General features: G+C 52.6%; 1 protein-coding gene across 1 annotated transcript; it reads right to left on the bottom strand.

Annotated features, from left to right (window-relative positions):
* Nucleotides 1-10,049: 10,049 nt before the first annotated feature.
* LOC138452726 (mucin-2-like) lies at nucleotides 10,050-17,941 on the bottom strand. Its single transcript, XM_069605073.1, has 2 exons — nucleotides 17,731-17,941; nucleotides 10,050-11,641 (listed from the first exon to the last, which is right to left on the bottom strand). The coding sequence occupies exons 1-2, from the start codon at nucleotides 17,939-17,941 to the stop codon at nucleotides 10,050-10,052; spliced, it is 1,803 nt and encodes a 600-aa protein (XP_069461174.1).
* Between the last annotated feature and the right edge of the window lie 266 nt (nucleotides 17,942-18,207).

The raw sequence follows: 18,207 nt of genomic DNA, 5'->3' as shown, positions 1-18,207 counted from the left end.
CTGCGCCTAGCAGACACAGCCCGGCCGGCATGGTGCTGACATACGCCACCTGGGAACTGTACAAAGAGGAGTACTTTCATGCTGCACAGCATTGCTGGGCTGCACCTTGCAGACACAGTCTAGCCGGCCTGCAGCTGAGATACGCAGCCTGGGAACTGTACATAGAGGACTCCCCTCATGTTGCATAGCATTGCTGGGCTGCAGCTGACATACGCAGCCTGGGAACTGTGCATAGAGGACTCCCCTTTTGATGCATTGCATTGCTGGGCTGCATCTAACAGACACAGCCTAGCCAGCCTGCAGCTGACATACTCAGCCTGGATACTGTACATAGAGGACTGCCCTCATGCTACATATCATTGCTGGGCTGCACCTAGCAGACCCAGTCTAGCTGGCCTTCAGCTGACATACACAGCCTGGGAACTGTACATAGAGGACTGCTTTCATGCTTCATAGCATTGCTGGCCTGCACCTAGCAGACACAGCCTAGACGGTCTGCAGCTGATATACGCAGCCTGGGAACTGTACATAGAAGACTGCTTTCATGCTGCATAGCATTGCTCGGCTGCACTAAGCAGACACAGCCTAGTCGGCTTGCAGCTGACAAACGCAGCCTGGGAACTGTGCATAGAGGACTCCCCTCATGATGCATAGCATTGCTGGGTTGCACCTAGCAGACACAGCCTAGCCGGCCTGCAGCTGACATACGCAGCCTGGGAACTGTACATAGAGGACTCGCCTCATGCTGCATAGAATTGCTGGGTTGCACCCAGCAGACACAGCCTAGTCGGCCTCCAGCTGACATACGCAGCCTGGGAACTGTACATAGAGGACTCCCCTCTTGCTGCATAGCATTGCTGGGCTGCACCTTGCAGACACAGCCTAGCCAGCCTGCAGCTGACACATGCAGCGTGGGAAATATGCATAGAGGACTCCCCTAATGCTGCATAGCATTGCTGGGCTGCACCTAGCATACACAGCCTAGCTGGCCTGCAGCTGACATACGCAGCCTGGGAACTGTACATAGAGCACTCCCATCATGCTGCATAGATTGCTGAGCTGCACCTAGCAGACACAGCCTAGCCGGCCTGCAGCTGAGATACGCAGCCTGGGAACTGTGCATAGAGGATTCCCCTCATGATGCATAGCATTGCTGGGCTGCACCTAGCAGACACAGCCCAGCCTGCATGGTGCTGACATACGCAGCCTGGGAACTGTACAAAGAGGAGTACTTTCATGCTGCATAGCATTGCTGGGCTGCACCTTGCAGACACAACCTAGCCATACTGCAGCTGACAAACGCAGCCTGGGAACTCTGCATAGAGGACTCCTCTCATGATGCATAACATTGCTGGGCTGCACCTAGCAGACACAGCCTAGCCGGCCTGCAGCTGATATAAGCAGCCTGGGAACTGTACATAGAGGACTCCCCTCATGCTGCATAGCATTGCTCGGCTGCACCCAGCAGACACAGCCTAGCCGGCCTGCAGCTGACATATGCAGCCTGGGAACTGTACATAGAGGACTCCCCTCATGCTGCATAGCATTGCTGGGCTGCACCTAGCAGACACTGCCTAGCCGGCATGGTGCTGACATACGCAGCCTGGGAACTGTGCATAGAGGACTCCCCTCATGATGCATAACATTGCTGGGCTGCACCTTGCAGACACAGCCTAGCTAGCCTGCAGCTGACATATGCAGCCTGGGAAATGTGCATAGAGGACTCCCCTCATGATGCATAGCATTGCTGGGCTGCACCTAGCAGACACAGCCTAGCTGGCCTGCAGCTGACATACGCAGCCTGGGAACTGTACATAGAGCACTCCCATCATGCTGCATAGCATTGCTGAGCTGCACCTAGCAGACACAGCCTAGCCGGCCTGCAGCTGAGATACACAGCCTGGGAACTGTGCATAGAGGACTCCCCTCATGATGCATAGCATTGCTGGGCTGCACCTAGCAGACACAGCCCAGCCTGCACGGTGCTGACATACGCAGCCTGGGAACTGTACAAAGAGGAGTACTTTCATGCTGCATAGCATTGCTGGGCTGCACCTTGCAGACACAACCTAGCCATACTGCAGCTGACAAACGCAGCCTGGGAACTGTGCATAGAGGACTCCCCTCATGATGCATAACATTGCTGGGCTGCACCTAGTAGACACAGCCTAGCCGGCCTGCAGCTGATATAAGCAGCCTGGGAACTGTACATAGAGGACTCCGCTCATGCTGCATAGCATTGCTGGGCTGCACACAGCAGACACAGCCTAGCCGGCCTGCAGCTGACATACACAGCCTGGGAACTGTACATAGAGGACTCCCCTCATGCTGCATAGCATTGCTGAGCTGCACCTAGCAGACACAGCCTAGCCGGCCTGCAGCTGCGATACGCAGCCTGGGAACTGTACATAGAAGACTCCCCTCATGCTGCATAGCATTGCTGGGCTGCACCTAGCAGACACAGCCAAGCCGACCTGCAGCTGACATACACAGCCTGGGAACTGTACATAGAGGACTCCCCTCATGCTGCATAGCATTTCTGGGGTGCACCTAGCAGACACAGATTAGCAGGCCTGCAGCTGACATACGCAGCCTGGGAACTGTGCATAGAGGACTCCCCTCATGCTGCATAGCATTTCTGGGGTGCACCTAGCAGACACAGATTAGCTGGCCTGCAGCTGACATACGCAGCCTGGGAACTGTACATATAGGACTCCCCTCATGCTGCATAGCATTGCTGGGATGCACCTAGTAGACACAGCCTAGCCGGCCTGCAGCTGACATACGCAGCCTGGGAAATGTGCATAGAGGACTCCCCTCATGCTGCATAGCATTGCTGTGATGCACCTAACAGACACAGCCTAGCCGGCATGCAGCTGACATACGCAGCCTGGGAACTGTGCATAGAGGACTCCCCTCATGCTACATAGCATTGCTGGGCTGCACCTAGCAGACACAGTCTAGCAGGGCTGCAGCTGACATACGCAGCCTGGTAACTGTACATGGAGTACTCCCCTCATGCTGCATATCATTGCTTTGCTGCACTTAGCAGACACAGCCTAGCCGGGCTGCAGCTGACATACACAGCCTGGGAACTGTAAATAGAGGACTGCCCTCATGCTGCATAGCATTACTGGGCTACACCTAGCAGACACAGCCTAGCTGGCCTGCAGCTGACATACGCACCCTGGGAACTGTACATAGAGGACTGCTTTCATGCTGCATAGCATTGCTGGGCTGCACCTAGCAGACACAGCCTAGCCGGCCTGCAGCTAACATACACAGCCTGGGAATTGTACATAGAGGACTGCCCTCATGCTGCATAGCATTGCTGGCCTGCACCTAGTGGACACAGCCTAGCCGGCCTGCAGCTGAGATACACAGCATGGAAACTGTACTTACAGGACTCCGCTCATGCTGCATAACATTGCTGGGCTGCACCTAGCAGACACAGCCTGGGAACTGTACATAGAGGACTCCCCTCATTCTGCATAGCATTTCTAGGGTGCACCTAGCAGACACAGCCTAGCTGGCCTGCAGCTGACCTACACAGCCTGGGAACTGTGCATAGAGGACTCCCCTCATGATGCATAGCATTGCTGGGCTGCACCTAGCAGACACAGCCGAGCCGGCCTGAAGCAGACATACGCAGCCTGGGAACTGTACATAGAGGACTCCGCTCATGCTGCATAGCATTACTGGGCTGCACCTAGCAGACACAGCCTAGCTGGCTGCAGCTGACATACGCAGCCTGGGAACTGTACATAGAGGACTCCCCTCATGCTGCATAGCATTGCTGTGATGCACCTAGCAGACACAGCCTAGCCAGCCTGCAGCTGACATACACAGCCTGGGAACTGTACATAGAGGACTCCCCTCATGCTGCATAGCATTACAGGGCTGCACCTAGCAGACACAGCCTAGCCAGCCTGCAGCTGACATACAAAGCCTGAGAACTGCACATAGAGGACTCCCCCTCATGCTGCATAGCATTGCTGGGCTGCACCTAGCAGACACAGCCTAGCCTGGCCGCAGCTGACATACGCAGCCTGGGAACTGCATATAGAGGACTCCCCTCATGCTGCATAGAATTGCTGGGCTGCACCTAGCAGACACAGCCTAGCCGGCCTGCAGCTGAGATACACAGCCTGGGAACTGTACATGCAGGACTCCCCTCATGCTGCATAGCATTGCTGGGCTGCACCTAGCAGACACAGCCTAGCTGGCTGCATCTGAGATACGCAGCCTGGGAACTGTACATAGAAGACTCCCCTCATGCTGCATAGCATTGCTGGGCTGCACCTAGCAGACACAGCCTAGCCGACCAGCAGCTGACATACACAGCCTGGGAACTGTGCATAGAGGACTCCTCTCATGAAGCAAAGCATTGCTGGGCTGCAACTAGCAGACACAGTCTAGCCGGCCTGCAACTGACATACGCAGCCTCTGAACTGTGCATAGAGGACTCCCCTCATGATGCACAGCATTGCTGGGCTGCACCTAGCAGACACAGCATAGCCGGCCTGTAGCTGACATATGCAGCCTGGGAACTGTACATGGAGTACTCCCCTCATGCTGCATATCATTGCTTTGCTGCACTTAGCAGACACAGCCTAGCCGGGCTGCAGCTGACATACACAGCCTGGGAACTGTACATAGAGGACTGCCCTCATGCTGCATAGCATTACTGGGCTACACCTAGCAGACACAGCCTAGCTGGCCTGCAGCTGACATACGCACCCTGGGAACTGTACATAGAGGACTGCTTTCATGCTGCATAGCATTGCTGGGCTGCACCTAGCAGACACAGCCTAGCCGGCCTGCAGCTAACATACACAGCCTGGGAATTGTACATAGAGGACTGCCCTCATGCTGCATAGCATTGCTGGCCTGCACCTAGTGGACACAGCCTAGCCGGCCTGCAGCTGAGATACACAGCATGGAAACTGTACTTACAGGACTCCGCTCATGCTGCATAACATTGCTGGGCTGCACCTAGCAGACACAGCCTGGGAACTGTACATAGAGGACTCCCCTCATTCTGCATAGCATTTCTAGGGTGCACCTAGCAGACACAGCCTAGCTGGCCTGCAGCTGACATACGCAGCCTGGGAACTGTGCATAGAGGACTCCCCTCATGATGCATAGCATTGCTGGGCTGCACCTAGCAGACACAGCCGAGCCGGCCTGAAGCAGACATACACAGCCTGGGAACTGTACATAGAGGACTCCGCTCATGCTGCATAGCATTACTGGGCTGCACCTAGCAGACACAGCCTAGCCAGCCTGCAGCTGACATACGCAGCCTGGGAACTGTACATAGAGGACTCCCCTCATGCTGCATAGCATTACAGGGCTGCACCTAGCAGACACAGCCTAGCCAGCCTGCAGCTGACATACAAAGCCTGAGAACTGCACATAGAGGACTCCCCCTCATGCTGCATAGCATTGCTGGGCTGCACCTAGCAGACACAGCCTAGCCTGGCCGCAGCTGACATACGCAGCCTGGGAACTGCATATAGAGGACTCCCCTCATGCTGCATAGCATTGCTGGGCTGCACCTAGCAGACACAGCCTAGCCGGCCTGCAGCTGAGATACACAGCCTGGGAACTGTACATGCAGGACTCCCCTCATGCTGCATAGCATTGCTGGGCTGCACCTAGCAGACACAGCCTAGCTGGCTGCATCTGAGATACGCAGCCTGGGAACTGTACATCGAAGACTCCCCTCATGCTGCATAGCATTGCTGGGCTGCACCTAGCAGACACAGCCTAGCCGACCAGCAGCTGACATACACAGCCTGGGAACTGTGCATAGAGGACTCCTCTCATGAAGCAAAGCATTGCTGGGCTGCAACTAGCAGACACAGTCTAGCCGGCCTGCAACTGACATACGCAGCCTCTGAACTGTGCATAGAGGACTCCCCTCATGATGCACAGCATTGCTGGGCTGCACCTAGCAGACACAGCATAGCCGGCCTGTAGCTGACATATGCAGCCTGGGAACTGTACATAGAGGACTCCCCTCATGCTGCATAGCATTAAAGGGCTGCACCTAACAGACACAGCCTAGCCAGCATGCAGCTGACATATGCAGCCTGGGAACTGTGCATAGACGACTCTCCTCATGCTGCATATTCATACATTGCTGAGCTGCACCTAGCAGACACAGCCTAGCCAGCCTGCAGCTGCAATACGCAGCCTGGGAACTGTACTTAGAAGACTCCCCTCATGCTGCATAGCATTGCTGGGCTGCACCTAGCAGACACAGCCTAGCTGGCCTGCAGCTGACATACGCAGCCTGGGAACTGTGCATAGAGCACTCCCCTCATGCTGCATAGCATTGCTGGGCTGCACCTAGCAGACACAGCCTAGCCGGCCTGAAGCTGACATACGCAGCCTGGGAACTGTACAGAGAGGACTCCCCTCATGCTGAATAGCATTGCTGGGCTGCACCTAGCAGACACAGCCTAGCCGGCCTGCATCTGACATACGCAGCGTGGGAACTGTACATAGAGGACTCCCCTCATGCTGCATAGTTTTGCTGGGATGCACCTAGCAAACACAGGCTAGCCGGCCTGCAGCTGACATACGCAGCCTGGGAACTGTACATAGAGGACTCCCCTCATGCTGCATAGCATTACTGGGCTGCACCTAGCAGACACAGCCTAGCCGGCCTGCAGCTGACATATGTGGTCTGGGAACTGCACATAGAGGACTCCCCTCATGATGCATAGCATTGCTGGGCTGCACCTAGCAGACACTGGGCCTGTTTACGACTTTGGAGGTAGCCCTTAGTACGGGCATGGCTGCCTCCAAAATCGGGTCCGGGTTCTCTGAATGGGGAAATACCGGGCCATTCCGAGTATGGAGGGCCCGGTATTTCCTCCTAAAGGGAACACATACCCGGTCCTTCCCCATTCCCATTCGAGCTCTTGTAACCTACATTGTACCTGTATCAACTCTGCACCTACCATTCAGGTCCCTTTACTGTGACTAGGTGTATTTCTTTGATCCTTTACAGTGCCCAGATGCCTCAGGTCTTGTGCGCGCTATACAAATGAAAAAATAAATAAACACCCGGCGTGAAGAAGAGCATCTCTATATTGTATAAGTTAATGCAGGCGATGGATACTCAACATGGACGGTCCACTCGCTCTAGATATGCAACATGGATGGTCCACTCGATGTAGATACACAACATGGACGGTCCACTGGCTCTAGATAAGCAACATAGATGGTCCACTCGATGTAGATACACAACGTGGATGCTCCACTCGCTCTAGATACACAACATGGACGGTCCACTCGCCCTAGATACGCAACATGGACGGTCCACTCGATGTAGATACACAACATGGATGCTGCATTCGCTCTAGATACGCAACATGGATGGTCCACTCTATGTAGATACACAACATGGACGCTCCACTTGCTCTAGATACGCAACATGGACGGTCCACTCGATGTAGATACAGAACATGGACGCTCCACTCGCTCTAGATACGCAACATGTTCGGTCCACTCGATTTAGATACACAACACGAACGGTCCACTCGATGTAGATACACAACATGGACGCTCCATTCGCTCTAGATATGCAACATGGACGTTCCACTCGATGTAGATACACAACACGGATGGTCCACTCGATGTAGATACACAACATGGATGCTCCACTCGCACTAGATACGCAATTTTGACGGTCCACTCGATGTAAATACACAACATGGACGGTCCACTCGCTCTAGATACGCAACATGGATGGTCCACTCGATGTAGATACACAACATGGACCCTACATTCGCTCTAGATACACAATATGGATGGTCCGCTCAATGTAGATACACAACATGGACGCTTCACTCGCTCTAGATACGCAACATGGACGGTCCACTCGATGTAGATACACAACATAGACGGTCCACTCGCTCTAGATACGCAACATGGATGGTTCACTTGCTCTAGATATGCAACATGGACGGTCCACTCGCTTTAGATACGCAACATGGATGATCCACTCGATGTAGATACACAACATGGACGCTCCACTCGCGCTAGATACGCAACATGGATGGTCCACTCGATGTAGATACACAACATGGATGGTCCACTCACTCTAAATACACAACATGGACGCTCCATTCGCTCTAGATACGCAACATGGACGGTCCACTTGATGTAGATACACAACATGGACGCTCCACTCGCTCTAGATACGCAACATGGACGGTCCACTTGCTCTAGATACGTAACATGGATGGTTCACTCGCTCTAGATACGCAACATGGATGGTCCACTCACTTTACATACGCAACATGGACGGTCCACTCGCTTTACATACGCAACATGGACGGTCCACTCGCTTTACATACGCAACATGGACGGTCCACTCGATGTAGATACGCGACATGGGCAATGAGAGGCGACTTTCGCACCATCAAAGGGGTTTCCTTGAACTGGAAGTGCAGGCTTATACATTTCAAAATCTTGAGTAGACTGCATTTTCCCGCGTCACGGTTGGCCCTATTTCAGGCTGACACGCTGCATGTGTGTCCTACATGTAAGGCTGAGGAGGCGACTCTACTACACATGTCGTGGTCCTGTCCTGCTCTACATGCCTTCTGTCATGCAGTTCGTGCCGCGCTCTCGTACATGGTGGGTGCGCCGTTGTTATTGACGGCTTGTGGGGACATGCTGGTATTCCCGAGGAAATGTGATGTGCTTAAGGGCAGGGTTTTTAAATGTGGGCTTGCTTCTCGCCAAGAGAACTAAGACTCATGAACTCCCCCTTCATTCCAGATGTGTCTGACAGATGTTGCCCGGGCCAGTGATGTGGAGGAACTATACAGAACTCTGCTGCCAGGAGTCAGTCACCACAAGGGCATTTGGGGAGATTTCGGGTCCCACCTAGCGAGGGAGAGCGCCCCCACGTGATTGCCACCTGCTGTCACTCGATGCACTGCCCTGTGCTACTGTTATCAGCTCGAAACGGTGTGCTCTACTGATAAAGACTTGTTTGTGATGATGTATTACTGTCAAGTGTCAATACAACACCTGATGGGGACATCAAAGTTGGCTTAAGACCCTGGAAGCTTCTGTCTATTCTAATATATTGAGACTTTTGAATGACAGCTTGGCTGCCAGTGCCAACAGACTCTGCCCCACATGTTCTGCAGCTGGGTGCTTGGAGGTGTCTCATGCATGGTCTCGGAGGGGCCAAAGGGCCACCCAGGCAGGATCTCGAGATGACTTCATCTACTGTACCGTATATGATTTGCTGCTAGCTGCCAAGATTTGCCAACACGCTGCATCACTGTCTGTGATTGACAAGGCATTTTTGGCCAATGGGACAAGAAACATAAACTCGTGACAAACATCCTTCAACATCTGTGTAGGCACAGGGAGAACATGCGATCACCACAGGCTCCCTCTGGATGCGGGCATGATTAGTGTGAAGGCTACTGGGGTTTGTGTATGTATTTGTCTATGGAAGTCTCCACAGTCAACTTGATAATGGGGTGATGGCAGCGCCATGGATGCTTGGGGAACAAAGAGTGCCCCTTGAGAGCATCTGGGTTTGTACAAAGGCAGTGGTGTGTCAGTGCTGAGAGCAGTGGCTGCACTGCTTGGTGCCTGTGGTGCTGTGTCAGTGCTGAGAGCAGAGGATGCACTGCTTGGTGCCTGTGGTGGTGTGTCAGTGCTGAGAGCACAGGGTGCACTGCTTGGTCCCTGTGGTGGTGTGTCTGTGCTGAGAACAGAGGATGCACTGTGTGGTGCCTGTGGTGGTGTGTCAGTGCTGAGAGCAGAGGGTGCACTGCTTGGTCCAGAGGGTGCACTGCTTGGTGTCTGTGGTGGTGTATCAGTGCTGAAAGCAGAGGATGCACTGCTTGGTGCCTGTGGTGCTGTGTCAGTGCTGAGAGCAGCATGTGCACTGCTTGGTGCCTGCAGTGTGTCAGTGTTGGGAGCAGAGGGTGCACTGCTTGGTGCCTGTGGTGGTGTCTGTGCTGAGAGCAGAGGGTGCACTGCTTGGTGCCTCTTGTGCTGTGTCAGTGCTGAGAGCAGAGGCTGCACTGCTTGGTATCAGGTGGTGGTGTGTCAGTGCTGAGAGCAGAGGATGCACTGCTTGGTGTCTGTGGTGGTGTGTCAGTGCTGAGAGCAGAGGGTGCACTGTTTGGTGCCTGTGGTGGTGTGTCTGTGCTGAGAGCAGAGCATGCACTGCTTGGTGCCTGTGGTGCTGTATCTGTGCGGAGAGCAGAGGATGCATTGCTTGGTGTCTGTGGTGCTGTGTCAGTGCTGAGAGCAGAGGATGCACTGTTTGGTGCCTGTGGTGCTGTGTCAGTGCTGAGAGCAGCGTGTGCACTGCTTGGTGCCTGTGGTGCTGTGTCAGTTCTCGGAGCAGAGGATGCACTGCTTGATGTCTGTGGTGGGGTGTCAGTGCTGGGAGCAGAGGGTGCACTGCTTGGTGCCTGTGGTGGTGTGTCAGTGCTGAGAGCAGAGGTTGTACTGCTTGGTGCCTGTGGTGGTGTGTCAGCGCTGGGAGCAGAGGGTGCGCTGCTTGGTTTCTGTGGTGGTGTGTCAGTGCTGAGAGCTGAGGGTGAACTGCTTGGTGTCTGTGGTTGTGTGTCAGTGCTGAGAGCAGAGGGTGCACTGTTTGGTGCCTGTGGTGGTGTGTCTGTGCTGAGAGCAGAGGGTGCACTACTTGGTGCCTGCGGTGCTGTGTCAGTGCTGAGAGCAGAGGGTGCACTGCTTGGTGCCTGCGGTGCTGTGTCAGTGCTGAGAGCAGAGGATGCACTGTTTGGTATCTGTGGTGGTGTGTCAGTGCTGAGAGCAGAGGCTGCACTGCTTGGTATCTGTGGTGGTGTGTCAGTGCTGAGAGCAGAGGGTGCACTGTTTGGTATCTGTGGTGCTGTGTCAGTGCTGAGATCAGAGGATGCACTGCTTGGTGTCTGTGGTGGTGTGTCAGTGCTGAGAGCAGAGGGTGCACTGTTTGGTACCTGTGGTGGTGTGTCTGTGCTGAGAGCAGAGCATGCACTGCTTGGTGCCTGTGGTGCTGTATCAGTGCTGAGAGCAGAGGATGCATTGCTTGGTGTCTGTGGTGCTGTGTCAGTGCTGAGAGCAGAGGATGCACTGTTTGGTGCCTGTGGTGCTGTGTCAGTGCTGAGAGCAGCGTGCGCACTGCTTGGTGGTGCCTGTGGTGCTGTGTCAGTTCTCGGAGCAGAGGATGCACTGCTTGATGTTTGTGGTGGGGTGTCAGTGCTGGGAGCAGAGGGTGTACTGCTGGGTGCCTGTGGTGGTGTGTCAGTGCTGAGAGCAGAGGTTGCACTGTTTGGTGCCTGTGGTGGTGTGTCAGTGCTGGGAGCAGAGGGTGCGCTGCTTGGTTTCTGTGGTGGTGTGTCAGTGCTGAGAGCTGAGGGTGCACTGCTTGGTGTCTGTGGTGGTGTGCCAGTGCTGAGAGCAGAGGGTGCACTGATTGGTGCCTGTGGTGCTGTGTCAGTGCTGAGAGCAGCGTGTGCACTGCTAGGTGCCTGTGGTGCTGTGTCAGTGCTGAGAGCAGCGTGTGCACTGCTTGGTGCCTGTGGTGCTGTGTCAGTGCTGAGAGCGGTGTGTGCACTGCTTGGTGCCTGTGGTGCTGTCAGTGCTGGGAGCAGAGGTTGCACTACTTGGTGCCTGTGGTGCTGTGTCAGTGCTGGGAGCAGAGGCTGCACTGCTTGGTGCCTGTGGTGGTGTGTCTCTGCTGAGAGCAGAGGGTGCACTGCTTGGTGCCTGTGGTGCTGTGTCAGTGCTGGGAGCAGAGGGTGCACTGCTTGGTGCCTGTGGTGCTGTGTCAGTGCTGGGAGCAGAGGGTGCACTGCTCGGTGCCTGTGGTGCTGCCAGTGTTGAGAACAGGATGCAATGGTTGTTCCAGTGGTGTGTCAGTGCTGAGAGCTGAGGGTGCACTGTTTGTATACTTGCCAACCCTACTGATTTAGGCAGTAGGCTACTGCTTTTGAAGCAGTCCTACTGCCTACAGATGTGGGTGACAGATCCTACTGCTTTTTACAGGGGCAAGTGATTTATGTGACTCTAAGGCAAGCTCCAGCACAAAGCATGCAACACACTAATGAGTCTGTCTGTGCGGTGGGCTGGTAGGTGATTACTTTGACTGGGCTCAGACCAATCCACTGACCTGACAGCTACGTGACTCTGTCCTGCACTCTTGCCGGGACAACCCTTAGGTGAACCACCAGTGAAGGCAAGTGGCAGAGCGTACCACCATCACCCAGCATCTGCCTATCAGACTGAGGGGGGAATCAGTCTCCATGTCATTCAGTGTTCATCTTGCACTGCAGGAATACACATGTACTGCCCAGGCTGCTGCTACAGAGCAGTGGCAAACGTTGCCTACCAGTTCTGTGTGATTACCTTCTGTGTAATTGAATTTGGTGTTACTTTACCATTCAGAATTATACATTTTTAACATTTGCACATGTTTCATGTTGTGCTGTTTGATGGGTTGTGTATTTTAGAATGCTCAATTGTGTGTTTTTTATTTTCCTGTGATATAATTGTTATGCAAATTATTATTCTTGAATCTTGAAAAATCCTACATCTTTTTGGTCACAGAATGTTGGCAAGTATGTGTTTGGTGTCTGTGTTGCTGCCAGTGTTGAGCAGAGCCGTGGTGTCTCCAGTGATGTGTCATTGCTGAGAGCATAGGGCAATGTGCATTGATATGGTGCACTGCTTAGTGTCTGCATTGGGGAGTCAGCAGTGCTTACTGGCATAGCACACCACTGGGTGTCTGAAGTTGTGTGTTTGTGCAGAGGCCTGAGGTGGAGCCCTCCTTGGTAAGAGTAAGCTTGCAGTGTCTGCAATGGAGCAGCAGCACTGAGAGTGGAGGAGTTGCACTGCTTGCTGTGGTCACTACTGGGGCATGTGCCCCGGAAGAGCTTGAGGAGTTGCACTGCAGAAGCTCGAGGGCACTTCAAGGACCTGGAAGTGCAGCTGTAGCAAAGGAGCACACGCCTGCAAGGTAAGCTTGGATTACACAAACCGTGTATTTTCTAACATTTCAAAGATGGCGCAGGATGTGAAATTGTGGGCCAGACATCAATCATCTCACGCAAGAACAAGCATGTTCTTTGGTTGCAGAATTGGCAGTGACGCACCACACATGCAAGTGTCACCTACAATGAAGCAATCCTTCAAAGGATGACACACAATGCCCAAAGCCCACTGAGAATGCGTTCTGAGTCTCACTGTCACCTATTGATATATGCATCTGTGTGTGACCCGTTATTCTGCCACATTGAACACAACCCCTCATGCATGAAGAGTTCATGAGAGGGGCTGTCCGCTGGAAGGGTCCTCGCTACTCCCCCATGAAGAGATCTGGTTTCACACAGAATACACCCACAGGGTGCATTCAGTAAAGTACCAGATCACACACACACACACACATGCACACATTCACACAAACACACACACACACACACACACACACACACACACACACACACACACACACACACACACACACACACATTTGCACACACACACACACATACACACACACATACACATGCATACACATGCACACACACACATGCACACATTCACACGCTCATACACATACACATACACATGCATACACATGCACACATGCACACATTCACACACACACACGTACACACATTCGCATGCACACACACATACACACACACATACACATGCATACACATGCACACACACACATGCACACATTCACACGCACATACACACTCCCACACAAATGCACACACGCACACACTCACGCATGCACACACACGCACACAAGCAGCCACATACACACACATATGCACACATGCACACACACACCTAATTTCTTGAGTAGTGATCCCTATCTGCGTGTCATGCGCCTACACTTTTACAGAGGAGATGTGTACATCGCCTGTGTGAGGAGATCTGTACCAGTTGTGTGGGAGAAGATGCTCGATGGCACGGACACTTCCCTCATCATGAGAGTGGGTGTGTGCATGCAGAATGTAGCTGTGTCACATACTTCATGCTCCTTTATGGAGGGGAGCGCTACTTGCAGGTAAAGGAAGTGTTTTTACATCCCATAACCCTGCATGCACAGAGGACAGATGTGTGTTGTCTTTTCACATTGAACACAATATCGTGCCTCCTGCACAAACCATTCACTCCTGCACTGCCAAGATAGAGTAGGATAGCTCAGTGTGTTGGCGGCGTGTTTCGGTTATCTGCGGTAGGTCCTGCAGGGCACAAGAGGTCTAACAATGGTTTAGACAAAAGCTTTATTTTATTGCTATGTTGATGGAAGGGGTACATGAAAATAAACATGCTTAATGTGTCACAAATGTTTCCACAAAGGGTTTCTCGTGGCCCTCACAAGTTCTCATAATTAAAGCTAAAATGTTGTAAGCATGAAATCAGTGAAAGGTCTAAAGCACACAAAGCAATGGCGTGGAGTGGAGAAGGCACAAGCCCCCCGGTCTCCCCTCTAAGTGTGGAAAAGCTCTGGTCCACCTTCTGACAGCCAGGAAATGAGCTCAGCCTTTAACGTGTCCATCAAACCTCCCCAGACTTCCTAGAGAGCTGACAGGCATATCACAGAGTAGTTCATGTAAGTATAAGGAATTGCCACCATGACACCCTTCAGCTTCTGATCAGGACATGGGAAGAGGTTTGGAAAACGCCGGATTATTAGGGGGTAGAGATGCATTACTCATTCAAATGAACACACACATGAGTGAGCTGCAAAACTAACACAATGCTTCTAACCTTGCGGGAAAAACAAACATATATACACACACACACACATCTGTCTCCCCTCTTGGGTCCCAGAGCAGGTGTGGGAGGTGGCGGGACATTATAGTGGGGGCAGGTGACAGGAGGGGTCTCCATAGACACCGATGTGGAAACACACTTTACACATGCATTGCAATTATCATGGCAGCAAACACGGGTCAGCTGCAAAACAATGAAAGGAGACACCAGCAGAGTCTCCCCCACCCGAGAGAATGTGGCCGCGGGGCCCAGGTTTCCTGGGGACCTTATAGGGTGTTACACAATGAGAATCATACATGAGAAGCAGTGGCATGACGTAGCAGCACCAGGCTAGGTCTGTCTGCCCACATGACACAATCTCCGTCCAACATCTACAGCAAGGTGTGATCTGGTGACCAGCGCCTACATCACCCTCATCCTGGCTCTCAGAGAAGAGTGCTTCATCTCCGTGTGTGCTGCGTCCTGTATCACTGGGGCCTGCCCATGCCCCCCACAGCTTCATGGGCTGTGTAGTCTCTGCCAGGCACTCCCCTGCATCTGCAGGCCTTTCCTGTCTAATCACTGGCCATGGCTGCTGTACGGCTCTGCCCATTGCCCAGATCACTGGGAGGGCACAAGGCACGCATGGGATCATGCATGCAATGGCCCAGAGCCCTCACCCACTAGCTCCATTCAATGCCCACTGGCTGGGTGCTATTGATGTGGCATGTCAAAAGCCCCCCAGGGATATCAAACAAAGGAGGGCGTCTGTGTGCATTGCATCCATATGAACAGATGGAAGCTGCTGGGGCTCCTATGAGTCTGGGGACACAGTGAGAGGGGGCAGGGTGGGGGACTGGATCTGATTCTCAGAGGAGCTTCTCAATGTATTGTTAATGCATTTTTAAACTTCTGCCTTGAGGTGCAATTCTCCCGGAAATGTCCCCCGACCCTTGGGCAGTTTTGTTTCAAGCAGTGATGTCTACAGCGGACACACGTGCTCCCTCCATTGGGAACCTGCCGGGCTAAGCCATCCACCCCCCTGGCTTTCCCCTGGTATGAGCATCCCAGTGTCTTGAAGGTAGGTGGCATCTGGCCCTTGCCCCTGACTCTAAGGTTAAATATGGGCGAGCTCTTTCAGCCTATCAGAAGGCTATTAAAACAGCTAAGTCACAATAGTATTGTGTTTATTGTTTCAGCTACCTGCTCCTCACATGAGTGGTCAAAGAACGTTCTGAACCAGGGGCGTAGGAGACCCATAACATCTGGGGTGAGTGGGGGGGACCTTGTGGACTTTGTTTTGTTAAGCAATCCTACCTCAGCACCAGGGTATTCACTGGATTTACATGGATAGCGGAGCAAGGGCTGTTGTGAATCTCGAGGATCTGCTTTATTTTTTTCTGGGTCACCCAGATGGCTTATGGTGGCCTCTATTAAAACTTGTCTACACCTCATTATTCAGCTGGTGGTGGGTACCAAAAATGCAGGTGCATCCCTATTTTAAAACAAGTGCTGGCACCGCCAACCGTTTGGGCTTTAATTTAGGCATGGAAAAGGCCCTTACCAAGCACCACCATAGTGGTATTAGGTACCCACTGATGTTAGCAGCTGCAGAATGGTGCAAGTACCTGAACATTTAATAGCAGTGCCTGGCAAATGCCCAATACGTATAGACAAGCAAACACTTGCCATTGCTGTTTTTTAGCAGCACTTCAGTGAAGGAAATGCATAGTGCTAATAGAGTGGCTGAAGGCATCCCTGGATGAGACATTTGTATTACACCAGTAGTATGTTCCCAGCTCCAATTAAGTTATTAACTACACAGGGCTTTGTAGTAAACACTCCTACGTCAGTGGCTTTATCTAAACCAGAACTGGCACTTTATGTGCCCTTTATAGATCATTCTAGTGTTTTTATAAAGGAATAGTTTATGGCATAAAATGAGTCTGCGGCCTGCGTGGCATCCATCCACCAAAAACTCATGAAAGTTGCTAAAATAGCCCAAATAACATGATGCTGTGTCGCAAGAAAAGATGCCACGCACCCTGTCACCAGCTCCCACTACAGGACAGGTCAGAGGTGAATATATACCTCATGTAAGGTTTGTCCTGACTTCAGACCTAGGCTGCAGGTAGGATTGAGTGAAAAGGGAGTTAATGCAGGAACAGCCTGCTGTGACTGTCTCTTCCTGGAGAGGAACCAGACAGCAGCGCAGATGACACTGGCGCAGTGGGAGAGAGTCGAGCCCGAGCTCCCACGTTCCCTCTAATAAATCCTCCCCATGCCGTCCTGCACGTGGGAGAGGGGGGCCACTGTGTGTATTACAGGGTCAATCAATCCGCAGACAGATATGGTGTAGTGTTTATATCTGCAATTATTTCAACAAACGACTTCTAATCATCCTTGTGCAGGCCTCGTGAGCATGGATAAAGCGTTCGAAGAAGACACATTCATGACTGCACCCTTTACCTGGGAACATGAGTCGAGGCCCAATTCTTCCTTGTACAAATCTCCCCTCTGTACCCTTCTCTACTCCACATTCTCATTTGCTGTACACCCTTTTCTCCCAAGTCCCTTCCCTTTACCCCACACCAAGTCACTCCTCTGACACACTGCCCTCTGCACTTTCTCACTTGTCTGTACTTCTCTCTCATTTGCAAAACCAGAAGCACCTCCTATGCCATTTCTGCCCTACATCACTAAACCTGTGTTCTGGTATTTCCTGGACCCCACTCTTCCCTGCACACACTGGTCACCCTGTGCTGCAAACCATCCCTATCTTTTATCTGCACTCCGTTCTTGTTCCCATATCTCCCCTCCCTTGCTCCTCTCTGTTTCTGTCCTCTGCACCCTTTCTACCCTTTTTCACTTTGCAGTCCCACCCTCTACTGCACCGCCAGTCCCTCGCTTCCCATTCCCCCATGGCCAGCACCCCACAACTCTCATCTGTACACTTACTCAGCACTTTCTCCTCAGTCTTCAGAGCCCCCTCGATATCCTTGGGTGCTTTTCTACAACAGTTAGTCATGCTCCATTGTCGTACCTCATTTGGGGTCTTCTCCAGGTCATTGTCCAGGCAAGGCCCAGCCAGTGCTGGGCACACATGCTTGTATTTATTATTTACAAAATAATGCTGCTTGCTGCTTTGTCGATGCCGCCTCACCCCCATACCGGCCTGCTGCGCACTGTGCTGAGAACGCCTGTTTGCCTCACCTGCAGTGTATGCAGTCTCAGTATACATACACTTGTGGCTGATCACTCTGTGGTGATGAAATCCATGTATGGACCCAACAGGTGGTGGAGGGGGGCAAGTGTGGGGAATGGGGATTATAAGCCACTTGAACGTCCATAAACCAGTGCACTGTTCTGGATGTGATAAGGGAACCGAAGGGAAGATGGCAACATGCTTCTTCTCACAGCAGGAGCATTAATACT

The sequence above is a fragment of the Ambystoma mexicanum genome, chromosome 4p (genome assembly GCF_040938575.1).
Source record: "Ambystoma mexicanum isolate Mex_15411 chromosome 4p, UKY_AmexF1_1, whole genome shotgun sequence".
NCBI lineage: Eukaryota > Metazoa > Chordata > Amphibia > Caudata > Ambystomatidae > Ambystoma > Ambystoma mexicanum.
Note: the sequence above shows the minus strand (reverse complement) of the source record. Positions and strands in the feature narration are given on the sequence as shown.

Coding starts and splice junctions, on each gene's coding strand:
- LOC138452726 (XM_069605073.1), bottom strand. CDS start 17,941: ATGGGGGTGAGGCGGCATCGACAAAGCAGCAAGCAGCATTATTTTGTA. Junction 11,642..17,730: donor GACTGAGGAGAAAGTGCTGA/GTAAGTGTACAG, acceptor CTCTGCTCCCAG/CACTGACAGCACCACAGGCA.